General features: G+C 34.4%; 2 protein-coding genes across 2 annotated transcripts; both read right to left on the bottom strand.

The window, feature by feature from the left end:
• Window positions 1–1862: 1862 nt before the first annotated feature.
• Window positions 1863–2999, bottom strand: LOC122582523 (protein BIC1-like). Its single transcript, XM_043754928.1, has one exon. It carries the CDS (start codon window positions 2752–2754, stop codon window positions 2122–2124), a length of 633 nt encoding a protein of 210 aa, XP_043610863.1. The 5' UTR covers window positions 2755–2999; the 3' UTR covers window positions 1863–2121.
• A 3849-nt stretch (window positions 3000–6848) lies between these two features.
• Window positions 6849–8515, bottom strand: LOC122582776 (integrator complex subunit 3). Its single transcript, XM_043755212.1, has one exon. The coding sequence runs from the start codon at window positions 8513–8515 to the stop codon at window positions 7103–7105; it is 1413 nt and encodes a 470-aa protein (XP_043611147.1). The 3' UTR covers window positions 6849–7102.
• Window positions 8516–21916: the final 13401 nt, after the last annotated feature.

A 21916-nucleotide genomic window follows, 5' to 3' on the forward strand; every position in this document is an offset into this window, starting at 1 on the left:
TTCTATCTAGAATAATTTATAACAACTGCGTACGACACCAAATCGGCAATTCACAATCATTATTAATTTTGGAATATGCTGTTTTGTGATTTGATACATATGCAGTTTTAATTCGTAAACTTTATTTTATGTACTTCGCATGCAAAAAGTACATAGAATTATTAAGTGACCTCATAAAGTTGTGGTAGTAGGTTTTTCTACGACATACGCAATCTTTTTCCTTTTTTCTTTAAAAAGTGATATTTTTATAACAGAATTTAGTCATTTACAACAAATATACAATTTTTTTCACAAAATACAACTTCATGATGCATGTATTGTTGTAGATGACTAAAATGTGTCGTAAAAATATCATTTCCTTTTTCTTTTGTGTTTTCCTTATTATTTCAATGATCACTTTTTAACAAAAACTACCTTACAAAGAAGAAAAAGAACATATACGTGTCATCAAACAAGACCTTATATAACTTTTCACAACGACTGAAAAACATATATGGTATATATTATTGTTTTCGTATATACTTATTAAGGATTAATTTTAACTAATATATACAAAAACAATAATACCATATATTAAATATTAGATATAGACATGTGTTAGATACATAGATTATTTATAACATATATATTTAAGATAAATTAAATATATGTAATTCCAAGAAAAATTATGAAAGAAAAAACCAGTGAAATTGAATGTAAAAAATGTAATTAAACTTATGAAAGAAAAAACCGGTCGGTACTGTTTTTTAACAGTACATTTAAGAAAACTTCTTTCAGATTTTTTTTTTGTTATTTAATATATATTAAAGTTAAGATTAAGGTTAAAATTATATTAAGATTAACCTTGATCTCCAGCTAGTTGATCATAATTTTATCTGATCACATCATTGTTAATTAATAAAGCGCGCACAATTTATTTGTTTTAGAAGAGGATTCCTTTAAGTTAATTTTTTCAACTTGAGTTAGATTAGAGAAATTTTGACCCTTGAATGAATATTAAGGCCCAAAATTTAAAAATCATATTTGAATCTTGACCCTTAATATTCATCTAAATGTCAAGATTACCCTAACATGACTGATCATGTTAGGGTAACTTGAGGAAATCTTCTCCAGTTTGTTTGTCATTTGTCATTTTGATGTATATGATATGTGTGAGGTCCTTGACAGGGATTACTGGACGTAAATTAACACTCTAGTTAAGTTTAATTACTTTAACGATGTAATTAAATTAAGCATTTATTTTGAAGTTTGTCGAAAATGGATAGTGCTGGCCGGTTTATATATTCTTTCACCATATATATAAGATCGAGTTCTAGCTAGAATTTTGTTTGCAAACTCATTGTGTTGCACTTGATGTAATCAATTTATATATGCTTCTTCTACCTTCTTGATCGTTAATCATCTATATGTATATCGTGATCCTCATAAATTTTTAGGCTTTTCTTACTACAGTATAATACTAACTATCTGTTCTAAGCAAAATCATCTATTTAGAGATTAAAGATGTTAGATTTAAATAATCTGGATATGTTTCGAAAATCGAGTTCATCTGGCCAGTTCAACCTGTTTTCAAATTATTGTTATCTACTATTTGTCGAATAACAAATTAAGTGCTTAATTATATATATATTAGCCTTAAATTAATTAACCCAATGCGCTAGCTATGCATCATTTTTTCGTTAGGAAAGAAAAAGGATATTCAAAACGTACGATTGATCAAACCCTAATGGGACGTACAAGAAATACGTACATAAATTAAAAATAGCTAGAGCTAGCTAGCTAGCTTTTATATATGTTGATAAACACAAATTAATACAACAACTGGAATTAAGGACGGTCGACTCTATAGACTTTTATATATCGATAATAAAATAATGTACTATAGCTAGACGTACAATACACAAGCTAAAACTGGATTGCTAATGATACGAGTATATCATACTAGCTAGCTAGACATGGTTCAATTAAGCACTTAATTAATTAAGTAAACCCAATAACCTGATTAAATTACTAATATATTGAACCATATATAGTAGAATATAAATAAATATATATGTATATAGATTAGGAAGAATACTAGCTTGAAGAACTAGTAGGTAGTTTAATTTGAAAATTAATTAGCTAGCATTGGTTATGTATCCTTAGGGTTGATCTTCCTTCTTGAACCAAGGCTGCTCGAGCTGACAAAATGGTCTTGTTTCCTAAAGAAGAATCAAACACGGTGCAATCTATCCAGTCTTTAAGCAAATCTTCATGTCCCCATATGTCTGGGATCCAAACCCGACCCGCCATGTTTTCTCGATGCCTTTTTAGCCTTTCTCTTCCACTCTCCTCCACCATTGGCGCTTCTTGTTGTGATGATGGTAGCAGTTTGGTCTTGTCTTCTTCTCCCACCACTATGGGAGAAAATGAAACTTGGTTGTTAACAGGATCGTCTTTGAGGGTGTATGAGATGTATGGCGAACAAATATCTGAGTTGCCAGGACCGTCTTTGAGGGTGTTCAGCTGCTCAGGGTTTTCAAGCATTTTAATTCCTTCATGATTCTCATTCTTGGTTATGATCCCTTGCACTTCATGTGTCTCATTTGCACTATGCATAATGTTATGTTGATGACGTGATGTCTCAAAATCTTGTGAAGAAGATAATGGTAATAATGGTAGATCAATATTAGGGTTTTTGAGGGACTTATCCATTGAGCATAAAACTTCTTGATCTTTCTCTTGTTTTTGTTGTTGTTCTTGATAGTTTGTCATAGTATTGTAGTTTTAATTGTTTAATAAATGTTGTCAAGAAGAAGCAAATTGGTATGAATTGTGTTAGTGGAGAAGAAGAGAAGGGGTGTTAGAAATATATGTGTGGGAAGGATTGAATAGAGAATGGTGGGTACGTGGAAAATTGGTGTGTGGTAATGCATATTGACACAAGAGTGTTTGTTTTGTATGGTTTGTGAAAAATGAACGTGTCTTGTTTAACATGGGAGTCATTGCATGTGTGGTTGGTTTCTTAAAGAATGCAATGAGAAGGATTATTTATTTATGTTCATCTAATTTAAAGATCTTTTTGGTACCCTTCTTTACGTTTTTCTTGACCAAGTTGTACAACCGCATTAAGTCGAGTCACGAGATTTACTTCAAGTTGAATTTTCTTATCATAATTCATAAATATGGTTTGTTTGACTAGCTTGTTAATGCTTTTGTATCTGTCCTTAAAAGAAAAAATGATTTTCACATCAAATACAGTAGACAATGTACAAATATTAAAGTTCAATATTATTCTTGTACGTAGTTTGGTCCCAAAACAATGGACTATATATATATACTTCATTTATTATTTTATTTGTATAAAAAATTTCAAATATGTATTTAGTTAGTTTACTACTAAATATTATCGTTTATTGAAGTTAAAGTTACAAAACTTAGGCTAATTAATAAATGAAGGACAAAAATATCATTTGTGCAGATAGTAACATATAATCAATATTACATTTTCTTGATTATTATGTGATTTTATAGAGCAAATTTTTATTTTGTGGTGAATAAAGTATTAAAACCATTAGCAAAACTTTATATTATATATATATATATATATATATATATATATATATATATATATATATTTTGTATAAATTAAATACGTTTTATTTTGTTTATTTCTTATGGCTAATTAGTAGTTATTCAAAAATAGTACCGCCTTATTCTGTTGTACCTCCTGATTTTCTTGGTTGCAAAGTGAGAAAAAGATTTCCTCATTGTAGTCTCTGATTAAAACAGCGTGACTTAATATAATGAGTTTTTCTAATAGAACGAACATGGTACCCGTGCAATGAGGCAGTGGTGGTGGGGAAGACGATCTAAGGGTGTCGGTGATAGTACTATTGGTGGTGGTGGCGATGACAAGTGGTGTACGTAGGTTGAATTAATTGCGATAGTAGGAATTTTTAGAAGATAAAGGCTTAAAGTATAAATTATTAAAATACAAGTTTTGGGTAGTTACGTAAAGAAAAAAAAACGAAAAAAGTTCAAGGGTAAATAAGGTATTTTAAAGACAAAAATATTTAATAAAAAGGGAATTTGTTTTATTAAAAAGTATAGATAAAATTAAATTGTGTCATATGAGATTGTCCAATACACAACAAGTAGAGTTGATTTGTGCACAATAACTTTTACTTTTCTTGGTACTGACATCAAAGCTATGAAACTGTGAATTGGACAATTACTAAAAAGGTCACGCCATAGTTGCAAATTACAACTCTAGTTTTGCTGCATCATAACTAGTTTGTTATCGAAAAGTAGAATCCATATTGAATCACCATTTAGCAGGGCTACTAGGGCTTGGGTTACTTTTTTTAGGCGGGACATCAAATACATGTATCTTTACCAATTAATCAATTTCTAAACATTGTGGTAGATCCTATAGAAATACCGCTTCCACATTAATTTATCTTAAATCGGGATCTTTTGACTCAACTTTATCCTAGTTTTACCGAGGGAGCAACCCCATTTTCACCTTGAATTGGTCAAAATATGCGGACTTTCTTACTTTTCGTGGAGGACTAGACTCCGTGTTCCGAATTGTAACAGGTTTTGAGATTCTTAATGCCTATTGGTGCCCTTGTGTTTTGGACGGTAGAACAGGGAGAGGGGGAAGGGCGAAGCAGGGCTCGAAGAAGAACGAGCTGAGTCGTGCAAGGACGCGGGGATATAGCAAGTGAGCAGAAGCAGTTGCGGGGCAGGGGATAAAGGAACAGCAATGATGACTAGTCCAACTGGTCAAAGGCATCCCAAGTTTTACCCCAAGGTCTTGAGTTTGATCCTTAGGGATGACAAGTCTTGGATTTTCCTCTGAATACTTGTAACAGCCATGGTCAACATCTCGTTGTCTAGGGTACGTGCAAGGTTTCAGCATTATACGGTGAGGTTTCTATGATGTCGCATACCGACTGAATGTTCGGAAAAAAAAAGGGGGGATTGAGAGTTGAAAAAAAAGTACTAATTAGTTGCAATGAAAATTTGTCATATCAAGATTTATCGTTTTCATTTCCGTATCTTTTAACCTATACCATCAAACGTGCTCTAGATTCCGTTGCTCATCATAACCCAAGAAACGGAATATGTTCAATATCAAACATGACAAACGAGACATTTATCAACTTTAAGACATACGTGTACATGCATATTCCACATATACCCTCATGACTATAACAAGACCAAGAAAAAAAATATTTGTAGCTAGTCCTGATCTACTTAATTCTAGCTGTCAGTTAGCACTTCATTTATTTTTTCTATCATTCTATGCTGGTGATAAAATTACTCAAACTATCCATGGCCATATTTCCAAAAGATATCAGACAAGCGGTAAATCAGCTAGGATTCCATGTACAATCTTCAACCGAACTGGTTACTCTCTAAAGAGAAATCTTATGTACTGTGTAGCGGACAAATTTTTTATACGGGCATCATCAGTTACGCAGTTGGCTATGGTCGTTACTACTCATCACACCATTTACAAGTTGAAACTGATAAGATATGTTCTATGTAAGTATGTACGAGTACAATATAACAATGTACTGATCGCTTGATTGGTCTGCAGTTCAATGGGACCAATAAAATTTTGTAATGGAAGAGGGAACAAGACTCGTAAAAATACAATGATTTTTGACATTCTTAAAAGTCAATAATCTGCCAATTGATAGTTTGATACCCAGTAAAGTCTACATCCACTTGAGAAAACCTTGCAGTAGTTTAGATCCAATTATTTGGTTTGGCATATGATACGACTAATTCATTAAATCTGTATAGATTACTAGTAGCCATATTACACGGAAACAGACATGCTATATATTCTTTCTTCTAGTCTATGGCAATTGGATATGCTATATTACATGGGATTGTCTGCTATATCATTACACAGATATAGACAGCATGTTATATTATGTCTGTTTTTAGTTGTTCAATACAAAGATGTGGCAAAATGGGTGGGTTAGGTAATGGGTCCAAATTTGTAGGAGTCAAAACATATCATTTTGGATCAATTAATCCAAACACTATTTTGATTCTTATTATTCTTTTCTATATTACTGGTGTGAAATATGACTACAAAACATGTAAATTTATTATATTTATTTACATACTTGAAGTTGACAACAGGGCAAAATTTCCCATCCACTCTAAAGAACATTTTTCCGGCAATACCCTTTACGCCACCAAGGCTAAATTTTCCGATACCAGAAAATTTCATGATAATTTGATCCGGTGTACCGGAGAGGATGATGGGTTGAAGAATCCGGTTTTAGTTGTGTATATAGATAAACGGTCCATGATTCGGGTCAAGAAATTACAATGGAATTTTAGAGGGAATCAAACTATTTTTATGGATGGATTATTGGTGGATTTGATGTGGGATGTTGATCAAAATTTATGTTTAGAACAAGAACTGGGTTGGATAGTAGGTTTTGGTTAGAAGAAATAGTCCTTGTGGTTTGTTTTAGTGTAGTTGGACGATTTTAACATCACGTGACAAGCACATGAGGGGCTTAACGACTAAAAAGAGACGGCCGTTTGTAGAAGGGACGTCTGACGATGAAATGGAAAAGCCCAGGGACACTTGGTGATAAAAAAAAAAGTTCAGGGACGAAAATGCGAATCGAGCAAACCACAGGGACGATTTGTGATAATTTCTCTATATATCTCAAGGTAATGAAATAAAAGTTGTCGTTTTAAAAAAAAAATACCTTCGTTATTGTTCAACCCATTTCTATTTTAGCCTACTATTTTAAATTTAACCCACCTGACCCACTTCACCATTTGAGATTGAAGTGTTACAAAAACCGAACCATTTATCTATAAGCTGTCAAAATTGCCAATTAGACATTGATTGCAATAATAGGCACAAAAAGTTATATACACCGTCATATTAGATAAAATATAGTAGAGTTGTTTTGCAACATACCTTGTATTCAAAACCCTTTCTTCCTGCAAAACCCCTTTCCATTTTCAAATCCAACCATTCAATTGTATATGTCGGTTGAGTCTGGGTCAATCTAAAAACAAAATGTCTCCACTGGCGGTCAATAACTAGCTGATTGTTTCAAAGACTATCAACTTAGACACTCACATTCTTGCTTGGCAACAGCTTCACGAGTCTTTCTTTAAGTAAAGAAGAAATCATGCCACAACTAGTCAAAGCATCATACGACTGAACCACCCCCTTTCTTTCAAGCATATCAAGAGCCGATGATACACCTCTAACAATCAAATCTTTCCTCTCGATGTCATAATGATCAACCAAAAGAAGTAAAAACTCCAAAAGATTATTTGTCATGTCAACATATCTAGGTATAGAGTTTATCGTTAACAAGATAGCAGGCTCAATGTTCATTATATTATCAACTTCTTCACGAAAAAATAACCAATCATAAAACAACGCCAACTTCACATTAGCTTCGATATAATTCTTAGTGCAGCATTTCAGTAACCACCCGATAACAGCCCATCTGGGCATCACATTCGATAGAATTACTTTATTAGACGGGTGATGAGCACAACATATAAACCGAACAATATCAATCACAACACTCTCGTTTTCCAACACATTCAAAAACTTTTTCCCAAACCAAGTCTGGTATCGAGTCTGACTTCCTATTTTAACATTTGTAAGCAAAAACCGTAACTGGGCTTCCATTTCAGGACTAATACGAAGTAAAAAATACCTGCTAGAAGTCCTCAACCAATACAGTTGTGAAATATCCGTAAAACCAGGCATTCCAAACTTCTCAGGCTGCAACAAAAGATCTTTCCAAATATCTCGAAACTCATCCACATGAACCAAATCCTGCAAAACCCGAACCAAATCCCTCCCAATACTAAAACACAAACCAAACTCCTCCCTAAAAACCCTAACACAAAACTCTATTTCTCTACCCTTCAAAACCTCAACTTTCGAACAAAAGGACAAAACTTTATCACAACAATGATCACCCAACAACCTAAGAAAAACATACAAACCATTCGACACAACACCCGGAAATTCCTCAACTAAACAACCCCATTTTCTTAACAAAACACCAACTAATTCCAAACACAACCATAAATTTCCATCACTAAAATCGTAACCGCCACGTGTCTGCCTAAACAACGAAACCAACAAAGCGTCTACACCATCTGCACTAACATCAATCAGTTCTGACAAAACCCATATCACCTGAACCCTCACATTGTCAAATAACTTTGTATATAATTCATTAACTAAAGTAGTAAGTAAAGAAGTAAAATAAGCATACCCATCAGTTATAACAGCGTGCAAGTGTTTGATATGGAGTTTTGAAGAATCGGGTCGGGTTAGAATGGCATATAAAATGGCTTGATTGAGTTGAATGTATTGTGGGTGTGTAGGGATTGTTAATGGAAATGGGGGTTTTAATTGTGATTCTTCAAGATTTTCAAAAGATTCTTGTAATGATTTTGCAAATTGGTGTTCTGATTCGTATGGGGTTTTTTGGGTCAGTTTGGATGTCATTTGGGTCAGTTTTTTAGTGTAAACTGAGACTGAATTTGAGCGGGTGGGTGTGTATTGATGGAGGTGGGTGGGTTGGACTGGATTGTTTGTGTCGGGTCAGTCTAACCAAACTTATGTTTACGGTTTACCCCCAAAGTATAATTTTAAGGGTTTTAAGGGGTTCCAAAGTGTAACCAAAGTTCCTCGTTTAGTTATAGGATAGGTCTTTAAACTATTTAGGTGATGTTTAGTATTACGTTTACAAAATAGATTTTTTGTATTCAAAATAGATCTTTAAACTATTTAGGTGATGTTTAGTGTTGCGTTTACAAAATAGATTTTTTGTATTCAAAATAGATTTTGCGTTTTCATAAAAGATAATCACTTTTCAATCAAACATTTTTTTAGATTATTTGTGTTCTACAAACGTAATAATCAATTAATCATTTCAAAACGTAATCTCAAACATCCTTTGTTTATTGGATTTACATGTGGCATATATATCCTCTATTCTAAGATCAACATTATAATTATAATAGTTAATATAAAAGTTATTCGTCTGGGGTTTCCTGGGTCAGTTTGGATGTCATTTGGGTCAGTTTTTTTTGTGTAACCTAAGACTGTGAATTTGAGCTGGTGGGTGTTTATATTGGTTTGATGGAGGTGGGTGGGTTGGATTGTTTGCATCAGGTCAGTCTAACCAAACATATGTTTGCCCCTCATGGCCTCAAGGCTCAAGTGTGCAAATTTTTTATTTATTCCATATAAGCTCAAAAATCTTTCTAATTTTTTTCATATTCTTAAACCCCTAAACTATTTAGGGGATGTTTGACGTTACGTTTACAAAACAACTTTTGTGTTTTCAAAATCGTTTTTAAAATATATATATGTATATGTTTTTCCAAAATAAATAATTACTTTTGTATCTAAACATTTGTGTAGATTATCTGTATTTTACGACCTAATAATCAAATAATCACTTCAAAAGGTAATCACAAACACTCTCTTAAGCATGTTGATTGGATTTTAACATATCGTTGTATATATCCTCTGTTCCAAAATCAACATTATAATAATTAATAATTATAAAATGTTTAGATCACTCAATGAAACTATTTAGTTTAATTGATGTATATTACAAAAATATACACTTTAATACGCAATACATGTTCATAATGTCTATTTAATGTATAAATAACCTTTTTTCATATTTAAGATCAAGGCGTTACACGATATATGCATTAAATAAGGATATCTCTATATATTTGACACGAACACTTATTTGTGGATACATAAACAAGAAAACATAACATGGGTTTTGCAATGCACTACATATTTATGATTGTTTTAACATCATATCATATTTACTTTGTTACATGCACTAAACAAAATGTCAACAATACAATAGACTCTTTTACGCCGACTTCTGACGTAGATATCAACTCTTTCGAGCCATATACAATAAAAGTCACCAATGCAAATGTCGATCACCTAATTGTTCATGTTTTCTCAAAAGATAATGATCTTGGAAACAAAACATTGGGAGTAAGCCAATCGTTTAGTTGGAGTTTCCGTATGAATTCTCCCGAAACAACTACGTTTAAAGGGCAGTTTTTTTGGATGAATGACGATGGCACTGTTTACAGCGAGGCCGACTTTAATGTTTTCGATGACAAGGTGGCTGTCGAATGTGGTCAGAACATTTTAAAGCAGAATAGATGTTATTGGGGTGTAACAGATCATGGTTTTGATTTCGCTAAAGGAAGCCCAAGTGGTTGGAAGAAAAAGTATAATTGGCCATAAAGTGTTAAATGTGAATTTTCATATTGATGATAATCTTGTCTTAAATGTGTTATTACATCCTTGTTCTCATCAGAATGTCATGAATTGTTGCATTATATTATATATGTAACTAATAAAATAAAAAGATTTTTTTTTCTTTTTATTACATAATGAATTATAAAATATGATTTTTTCATCAAACTTTTATATTTTTAAATTAACCACTTTCTAGGTGACCTAATGATCAAATAGGTTTTGGGTTTGAAAATCATGAAGTATGATTTAGGATAGGAAGTAAAATGTATGTATCTAATTATAATTCATTTTATATTTGCCATAGTTTTTTATTTATCAAATTATATCTAAGTATCAAAGTTAAGTTATTTGATATGAATTATACTAATATTCAATGTTATAAAATATTTTTCTTTTAATAGTTTAACAATAATACCTATAAGAATTATGGTGCATCAAAGTTTATATTATTATGTCATTAATATATATACTAAAAACAAATATACGAAAATACGTGTAAAGAATAGTAACGGACCACTTTTATTTTTATGGGCCTGTTTTCATTTTCTTAATGGACCAACTTCATTTTCTTTTGAGCCCGTTTCATTTTTTAACTTTGGACTTGACATATTATATTTTAATATTTTGTTAATATATATATATATATATATATATTATAATATATATTAAAAAGAAAGCCATCGAAATTCGTGCAAACTACAGTGTCCAGTTTTTGTTCCGTTGGGACCATACTAGTTCTCCAAAAGTCCAAACCTTTTCTTTCTTTTGGACATATCCATCTACAATCTTCTAAGTGATTCTACTATACACTAATCTTTACACAATTTAATATTGATATATATTGTACAACCAGCTACAGCAAAAATGATTAATACTACTAGTATAACCTTTGTTATTATGGTTTTCGCAACGTGTTCCATTATCATGTGAAGCCACAATAACAATAACAGATATCTTTGCCTATAGATCATGGTATTATCCCGCCTGTCAACATTGCTCGCGTGGTGTAAATCAAGAAATGAATAGGCAAGGTGAAATATTGTGGCATTGCCGTACCCATGCCACCATGGACAAACCAACACGTACACCTGTAAGCTACTAAAGCCATCATACTTTGAGTTTAAATTATAATAACTAATAACCAAATATAAATACAGGTACGCCTTAAACACTCTCATCACAGATGAAACAGGTTCAACTGATGCAATCTTCTTCAATCGAGCGGTAGAACAACTAACTGGCATTCCGTACCATGAATTGGTTACAACTGAAAATTGCATGGACCCAAAAGTTCTACCACAATAAATAAGAAAACTTTATGGACAACGTCATATGTTACAGTTAGACAGTTAAAACAGATGGTACCGTTCACGTTAACAGCATACTTGAAGCAAATGCACCACTCTCACTGAAACAGCAACCCACTGAAACATCTTCCCTCGATGATCACCCAACAACCCCCGCACCCAAGCAACGAAAACGTTTGATAGAACACGACAGCATGGATACATCAGGTACTTTGTTTTTAACAACCACCAACTTACTTTCATCATAACACTCACTAACGTCGTTTGTGACTTCTTACCAGAAATTCTACCCCCTCCAAAACAATCAAAACATCAAAAAGAAAGTACTCAAGGTCTATTCCTGCTCAATGAAACAAACCTTAGTACCATTATAACTCATTATTGTATTGTTTCTAAAGGAGCACTTTTGTTGATCAATAGAATGATATGGTAATTGCTGCAGCAACAGAACGCAAACGGAGTAATGCATGCTGCTATTTTTGGGTCTTTTACGACCAACTTAACATCTGTGATGTAACTTTATATATTTTGGAACGTCTAAACGACCACTAGCGCTATTAGGTTAAGGCACGGTTGTATCTTTTTGTACTTTCTCTAATCTACCAATTAGGAATATATCGTTTTGTACATGACAATAACATGAATGGTAGTTGACGATGCAACCATCTAATCTGTGTCCTGCTCTAACATGCAACTTACTTCAAATGCGTACAGTTGTGTTTACACATAATACTTCACAAGTTTATCTTACCATAAAGAAAGTACCATACACACTATGTCTCCCGGGGCAACGCCCGGATGACATATCTTGTATACATTAAAAACAAATGTACGAAAATGCGTGTAAAGAATACTAACGGACCAATTTTATTTTTATGGGCCCGTTTTCATTTTCATAATGGACTAACGTCATTTTCTTTTGGGCGCGTTTCATTTTTTAACTTTGGACTTAACATATTATGTGTTTAATCTTTTGAATTGGTCCCCATTTGTTTACAAATATCACTTAATTTAATTGCATGTTTTTATTTTTTAGATTTGTTAAGATCATCTTATCTTATTACACGTGAACTATTACATAATATATATATGTATACACACACACATAGCAGTAGTGTGTACGTTTTGAATATATACACCTAACCATCTCCGAAAATTAGTTAGCAATACTTATTAGTTTTCAATTTAATTTTGGTTGATGTTTTATTATTATGAATTGTTTTCATTTCACTTTTTATTTTCAATTATTTTGGAAATTAGCTTATTAATTTTTAATTTTATTTCGGTTGACATTTTATTATTATGGATTATTTTCGTTTGACTTTCTATTTTCAATGATTTTAAAATTTAGCTTTAATTATGTTTGTAATATTATTTTGTGTTAACCACTGGGTAATAGCACAGTAGCCACCAGCCGTCACTTTTCAATAGGGATCCTGAGTTTAAGTCTTGCCAAAGGCAAGCTTGAGATAATTAGAGGATAACTAAGTGGTTGAAATTCACCTGTTATAAATCTGTTATAAAACTATACTGTCAAAACTCTTTAACTTATAATTGTTTACTTATTAAAAAATTAATATCAACTCAGTTTTTGTACTATGTAATGTTTTTGAAAGCATGTTATAAATTTTATATATTACGGGACACAATAAATATAATGTCTCTCGGGGCAACGCCCGAATGATGTATATCGTTTTACATAACAATAAAATATTATTATTTATGACAGTTATTTGTAAGTAAGTAACTACTCAGTGCCGCCTCCCATGAGTTTGAGCCCCAATACCTCGACGGTGTTTGAAGGAGGTTAAGATGTATGACAGTTATTTGTCATTTCTTTAATAATTTGTGTGTATCAACTATGGTGCATTAAAGTTTACGTTATTGTTTCATTTACATTTACTCACAAAATGTCAACACCTTCTGATGACCATATAAAATTATCCGAAACGATACCCGATTAAATGCATAAATCTAAGTCTTGACAGATTCTTTTATCCCAAAGTAATCTATACTCCTCCTCCTCTAACCTCCTCCCACCATCGAATCCCGATCATTCTTCATTCCTACAGTTAGAAACCCAGGCCACGCTCGAAGTTGGTTTGTGCATTGGAGCCAAGCTCGCTAACTTCGAACACCTTGTAGAAGATCAAATCATTCAAGACCGTGCCCACACCGTTCCTCAATGAATTTCTTATCGATCAACATTCGTGGCTACAATGACGAGACTTGTCTCGTTGGTAAATCAGTTAAAACAGGATCACCAAATCAGTTTCATTGGAATCCAAGAAACACAGAAATCCTCAGCTCAAGACCTTCACCCTCAACAATTCTGGGGAAACTCCAATTTCGGCTTCGACTTTGTTCCCTCTTCTGGATCCGAAGTTTGATCCGGAGGCATCTTAAGTATTTGGGACTCATCTCTTTTCACTCCCACAAATATCATCAAATCCCCCCACTTCCTTTTAATCTCTGGTCTCATCAATAGTACCATTTCCATCTGCCATATATTAAACTTTTATGCACCCCAAGAATCATCTGCAAAACAGCTCCTCTGGGATGATATATCGGCTCATAAGTCCACTTTACAGGGGCCATGGGTTATCTTTAGAGATTTTAACTCAGTGCGTAGCCCAGAGGACCGCAAAAAATCCAACTTCAACCACTTTGAAGCCCTCTCTTTCAATTCTTTCATCCACCAAAACGACCTCCATGAATATATTATGCATGGGAGCTATTTTACATACATTAAAGATAATGGTGTTAAAAAAAAAAGCCGAATCGACAAATTCTTGGTCTCCCAAAGCTTCCTGGATTCTTGGCCAAATGCAGCCCTTACTACCCTACCTCGCTCCGATCACATGCCATTAACCTTAATCACCACAAGCCCGGATTTTGGTCCTATCCCTTTCAGTTTCTTTAATTCATGGCTGTCTAAACAAGGCATCAAAGACTTTATCATCAATAGCCCGGAATCTGGCCCGCGTTATGGACGCCCGAATCAAATTCTCAATTCAAAGTTCAAAAAGCTGAAGAAGGAATTAAAGGAGTGGATTCGAACCTACAACTCCAATGAAAATCTGGAATCGACTACTCTACTAAACAAATTGACAGAGTTTGATTCCATCGTTACCCAATGGATTGAAACAAACGACCAGCTCCTGGCCCTGGAACGTGCCAAAACACAAGATCTTCATCAGAAGTCGAGAGCCAATGGGATCCGAAGTGGTGATGAAAATTCTTCTTTTTTTCGTACTGTTAGATCCAGTTTTGGCTGAAAACTGACCAGTTTCAAGTTGCATCTGGAGACCAGAAGATTTGTCCAGAAATATTAGAAGTCCAGTTGCAATGTACAGTTTATGCAATTGACGACTTCCTCCAGTTGAAGATCTGACCAATACACCTGAAGACATTCCAGTTGAAGTTGAAGTCGAAGACATCAAGTGGAAGAAAGAAAATGACAATGGAAGCGAAGCCCAGTTGACATTCTACACAGATCAAGAACTGGAGTATCCGTGTAAAGTACTTACAAAGCTTTACACTGATTACGAGAAAGACCTTTTTGCTTTATGCACCTTTATCCTGACAATTGTCTTTGATTAAATTACAAAAGTGGATAAAGCGGGTTGGATAAAACAAGACAGTCTTACTTTATCTAGCATTTCAAAAGATTTTAAATTACATCCTTAAATGCTCTCGACCATATTTGAGCGGCAAAATTGGAATCCCAATGCCAACTTTGCCTATAAATAAAGGTCTTTGCACAACCAAGAAACAACCTTTTGCATAATCAGATTTTGCATATTCTTGGTGAACTTGTGCAATATTCTCTCAATCGTAAAAGGGAACACTTCACAACTTTAAGTGTTTCGATTGTTAAGGAGAATTTCCAAGTATTAGATCATTTGTAATTCATAGGTTGTTAGGATATGTACATTCGTGTATTATCTTGGTTCTGCAACAACCTTGCATTTTATTTAAGTTAATAAATAAAATACACTTGAAAAATTACAACTTGGTCTCACCATATTTACTTTATTGTATTTACTTATTGCAATTGTCTTTACTTATTTACTTGTCACCTTAATAAGTAATCTTACCAAGAACTTGGTATACGCTCACTGCAACTGGTCATCTCCAGTTTAGTGTTTATATTGCAAAGTAATCTCACCATTGACATAGAGGTGTTTTCAGTTAGTACCATCTCTTGAGTTGGGACTTACACACAGTTATATCAACAACGGGTCTTCTAGAAACTGGATTGTGGGACTTGAAATCGATGGACACTGGCACAAAGACCGCCTTCAATTCGTGAGGCTGCTTTTATATTTTTCAAGGCTAAATTTACCGAGCCCATCAATTCTCGGCCCAAGTTAATTTGCCAAGGACTGAAATCTTTATCCAGTGAAGATGTTGCCTTCCTTATATCTCCATTCACTACTTTTGAAGTGAAACAAGCTGTCTGGGACTGTGACGGTGACAAGGCACCAGGGGCTGATGGCTTCAATTTGGGCTTCATAAAAACCTTCTATGAAAATCTCAAGTTCGACTTCTATTCCATATTACCCGACTTCTATTCATCAGGGAGCATTAGTCACAGATGCAGATCATCTCATATCACTTTTATCCCCAAGAAGTCAGTGGTGAAATCACTAAATGATTATAGACCCATCACCCTAATCGGCTGCATCAAAAAAGTCATATCCAAAACTTTGGCCAACCGACTTAAAGTCAAGATTGGGAAAGTAATTTCTTTATACCCAATCGGCCTTTCTCAGTAAACGAAACATTATGGATGGGCCTTTAATGCTAAATGAGATTATCAATTGGTTGAAGAAATCCAAACTTGAAGCCTACTGTCTCAAAATCGAATATTGAAAAGGCATTTGATTTGGTTAATTGGGAATTTTTAATCTCCATAATGGACCAGATGTGCTTCCTACCACGCTGGCTACTATGGATCAGATGCGTCTTGGCCTCCACTAGATCGTCCGTTCTGATTACTGTGAAATGGGTGTCCCTTAAGACGATCCATTATCCCCTTTTCTCTTCCTCATTGCAATGGAGGCTTTCTCTAATATCATGCAAAAGGCTGCCACCCTAGGTCTCATCTCCGGCATCAAACTACCAAATAATGGACCGGTAATCACCCACCTTCTATATGTTGATGATGCCATCATTATCGGTATGTGGTCCTCAATTCATCTTCTAAACATTAAAAGAATCCTGAGATGTTTTCACCTTGTTTCTGGCCTTAATATAAACCACCAAAAATCATGCTTCTATGGCATCAATCTTTCCCTCGAAATTAGTAACACCTCATGCCAAAACCTCATGTGCAATCCTCGTCAGTTTTCCATCACTTACCTCGGTTCAACGGTGGGAGCAAATACAAATCTAGTTAAAAATCGGACACCAGTTATCAAAACCTTCGAAGCCCGATTATCACTTTGGAAAGCATACACCCTCTCCCTTGCTGGCCGCATTACCCTGATCTGTTTGGTGCTTGATAGTCTCCCCTCCTACTTCCTCTCTCTGTACAAGGCCCCAGTTAGTGTTATTTCCAAACTCGACTCAATCCGTAAATTTATTTATTTTTATTTATTTATTTATTTTTTTTTTTGGGGGGGGTGTCCTTCTAAAAATGGGTAATCATAGCATGTGGTTAGGCCTTTCAAAAGACATAAGACTTATTTAAAACAGATGTGTTTTACGGGGTCAAATTTGAGTACCAAAATAGCCCGTTGTTGCTTTTTGTTAGAGTTCCAAATCAGTTTAAATGGTCGGAATCTATCGTACACTTATGTAATCATAAACAAACTTATGTCTACATTGATAAAGAGTGCAAATAAAAAAATTGTCATTTTCCGATCGGATCTTACCGTGCAAAGACAACAAGCCTCCAAAAATAAGAAAATGTTAGATTTAGTAAGTAAGACCAGATCTGGCCTTAAACAAATGCATATTTTGTGGTTTTTTAATGGCTATAACTTCTTGTGTATATTGTTTTTGTTAAATCTATAAATAGGTAATGATAGCATGTGGTTAGGCCTTTCAAAAGACATAACAGTTACTAAAAGCGGGTGTATTTTAATGGGTCAAATATGAGTCCCAAAACAGCCCGCTGGAGCTTTTTGTTAGAGTTCCAAATGAGTTTAAAATGTCGGAATCTATCGTATACGTGTGTAATCATAAACATACTTATCTCTATGTGGATAAAATAGTGCAAATAACAAAATTGTCATTTTGCGATCGGGTCTTACCGTGTAAAGGCAACAAACCCCAAAAAATAAGAAAAAGGTTAAAATTAGTAAGTAAGACCAGATCTAGTCATAATAAAATACATTTTAAGCGGTTTTTAAGTGGCTATAACTTCTTCCGTATATTGATGTTGCGTTTATTTTTGCCTTTTAAATTTATAAATGTTGTACAAGTAACTATCTTAAAACGCACACACACTTACGAGCAGAGAACCCGGTCAATGTAGTATAGTCTAGTGATAAGCTACAGGATCGTTCGCAAGGACGCGTTGCTTTATCTAATCTAATAATACGTGTAATTCTAGTGGTTCTGGGGTTGTCACGATTTCCTATTATACTTATGCAATAAAGGTAAATAAAAGTCACAATCGCTTATTCAGCGAGAGGCTCAGTCTGAAAATAGTTTGGAAAAAGCAAATAACAGTAATTAAATTAAAATATTTGTTTTGCATCTTTGATCTCATGGTACGACCAAATACTATTCTACCTACTTGCTAAAGTGTTGGAAACTTAATCACGGCTCAGATTTTCGTTGGATTCACTTTGCCTAATCACGACTCAAATTGTTATTGGACAACTTTAACTTTTCAAAGTCAACCCCCCTTGTTCTTCTATTTCTGCAGGTCTGCCCAGAATCTCCTTCCTGTCCTGAACCACCGTACCCTACGCCCTTCTTGGCGTAGGTTACGCCTCCCTGCAACACCAAATTTCACCTTACATCCATAATCTTCTGTTTCCGCCCCATATTCGAGTCCCAGACGCCAAAAATGAGTTACCCAGGCCACCGTACCTTATGTGGTTTCCACCATACGTTACGCTAGACCATGTTGAACCATCGTACCCTACGCTAGGTCTTGACCGTATCTTACGCCCATCAATTTTGGCCTGCCGTCTTGTACGCTAGTTTTGGCGCCCTTTACGCTGCCATATAGTTACAACAATTCTATTTTTCCTAGTTGTGGGCCGTTCACTTTGAGATGGTCTGGGCTTCCTTTTGGGTCTTTCCCAAGTTAGTATTTGTGTCCAATTCAAGTCATTTGAGGGGCTTAAAATCGTGTCAAAGCGCGCGCGCGCACACACACACACACACATATAGGGGTGGGTTAGTTTAGGGACTCCTTATTTTAGGGACTGTTAAGGACTCGATCTAAACCGTCCATTTTCATCAGATCTAATCACCATTGATCATCTCCGGCGACATTTCCGGCCATATTCATCTCCGGCGACATCTCCGGCGAGACTTACACATGTGTAAGTACAACTTACACATGTGTAAGTACAACGTGTAAGTTGAATAAAAATTATGATTCGAAGCGGGCTTCGCCCTTAAAGATATTCATAAATCAAAGATGGTGGGGGTGATAGGTCATTGAGGGTGATAGGTCATTGAGGGTGATAGGTCATAGAGGGTCATAGGTCATAGGGGTGACCGGTGATGGGTAATCTACCTAAAAAAAATTCTACTTAAAACATGTGTAAGTTACTTACACATGTGTTAGTCTCGCCGGAGATGGTCGCCGTCGCCGGAGGATCATAGTAGTGGTCGGAGATGATCATGGTGATGGTATAAGGAGTCCCTAATTTAACTTTTCCCTATATATATATATATATACAAATATAAATGAAAAGGATGTGGTTATATATATTAACTAGTCAGGTGCCCACGCGTTGCGGCGGTGATGAACGGTGATGATGGTGTTGATTGAGGCGGTAGAGATGGAGGGCAGCGGTGGAAGGTGGTGGTGCAGGCAATGGTCTTAGGGTGGAGATGGAAGGCGGTGGTGGAAGGGTCGGGTGTGTTACGATTAGTCAGAAACAGGGGAAAGAGGTTAGCTTTATTTTTAAATAAGGGTATTTTTGGAAGAAAAAAAATGTTTAATGTCTTAATCCCTATTCTTTTTATAAGGGATTATAAATATAATTAAACATTGACACATAAAAATTGATATAATTATCTATTAATACTTACAATTAATAAAATTACACATTAATACATACAAATTGATATAATTATCTATTAATACTTACAAATTAATATAATTACCATTAATACATACAAATTGATTACATACATATTAATATACATATGTTATGTAAACGTATTGATAGGCCGTGAACTTTGAAGAATTCGGGAAAATTAAATTTCATTGAACACTTATAACTTACGTGTAACTCGGCGTTGAAGGCAAAGATGAGTTTCGTAGCCCCTACGTTTAGTTTATTTGGGGTGGAAAGTGTACTCGTTGATTAAACGTTTGTCGGTTGATATAATTTGTTGTGATATGAAATGAGACGTTAGATACTTAATTGATTGATTGTGATATGTGTTATGTGACGTTTAAATGTGATGAATGACATATATCTTATATATTATTATGTATTGATGTGGGATTGAAGAATCAACACCCAGTATGATCATGGCCACTTTATTATGATGTTATACTTCTGATGTATGACGTTATATATTATTATGTATTGACATGATGATGGATCGACGAATCCACACCCGGCATGGTCATACTCGGGATAAGGGTTTTTGAGCCCATATTATGACGGTGACGTGACGTTTATTGTATTATCTTGTAATGATGTGACGTGATTAAGTATTCTAATCCTCATTTATCGATAATGGTTGATATCCCGACACTTGATTTTATTACAAAAACCTACGAACTCACCAACTTTATGTTGACACGTTTTAGTACACTTTTCAGGTGAACAGGTTAATGGGAGATGTATTTAATGATTTATTGCTTGATTGTGCTTGGATTGGACTTCATGGATCCGTGACTCATAGTTCCCACTTATGGGTTATGCTTAGGATGATTTACCATCTTTTGAACTATTATTTTGTAAACGTTTGATGGGCGTGCTCCTTATGCATTATTCTTGATCCGGTACTTGTATTTAAATGATTTGTATGGATTGTCTAATCCTTTTAATGCATTTAGAATTCTCTACTTAATTTGCATGTCGTGATGTGCTTAGTAACTAACCCTCGTAATTCCACCTTGTCGGGGTGTTACATCATGATCGGTCTATAATCATAAACTAGGATTAATAGATAAAGATGGAAAACATTAATCGGTCTTTTGGAGTCAAGTTGCTCATACATTACAAGATTTGAAAATGGCAAACAATTTCAGAAATACTTGAGTCTTTGGAGCTGGGTCAGCTTGGACTAATCCAAGTTGATTCAGCCTAAACATTTTCACAGAGAGATAGTATCATTCAAGCTGCATCAAATAAAAGATAAGCACTTGGTCTAAGTCAAAGATAAAGATTAAGGATAAAAGGCCAAGCTCATAGGTGAAATCAGCTTAGTTCTTGCAGTCAACTTGGAAGGTACAAATACAACTTGGGGTATTGCAAGTGCTCTAAAGTTGTTATATAACTTTGTATATTCATCATACAACTGGATAAGTACAGAAAGGACATTCTAAAGTATCAGTTGTTGATTATAAACATTATATGAGGTGTTCATTGTAATGTAGTTGCACGATCATCCTTGGAGAGCATGTGGGGAACAAAAAGTACAATGTAACTATCACCAGGTACTGAAGCAGAGGCCATTAGATCAAGACGCGTGGAAGACAATGGACGACATCTAAGCCATGGTTGATGCCTATATAAACCAACCTTAGAGTCTCAAGAATGTGTGCATCTATAATATTAACTCTTACAACGATTACAGCAATCAGCTTTGATCCGTGTTATATTTAGCTTAGGCTCATAGGTTAATATACAGAGTTGTAACTTGTTATTCAACCAAGTAGTTGGATTTGTAGGCTAAATTGTTACGCAACTACTTGTAATTCTTTTTAATCATCAATAAAATAATAAGTTCAAATCAGCTTGCACTTTGTACTAGGACTGCACTTTACTTTATTGTCTTTAATATTCTGTTATTTATCCTTACTATTCCATTGAATTTTAACTCAGACTCATTATGGACAAATATGTTAAGATAATTTATATTCCGCAAACCACTAGGTAATAGCGCAGTGGCCACCAGGTGTCACTTTTCATGAGAGGTC

This window comes from Erigeron canadensis, chromosome 9 (assembly GCF_010389155.1).
Source record: "Erigeron canadensis isolate Cc75 chromosome 9, C_canadensis_v1, whole genome shotgun sequence".
Taxonomy (NCBI): Eukaryota; Viridiplantae; Streptophyta; class Magnoliopsida; order Asterales; family Asteraceae; genus Erigeron; species Erigeron canadensis.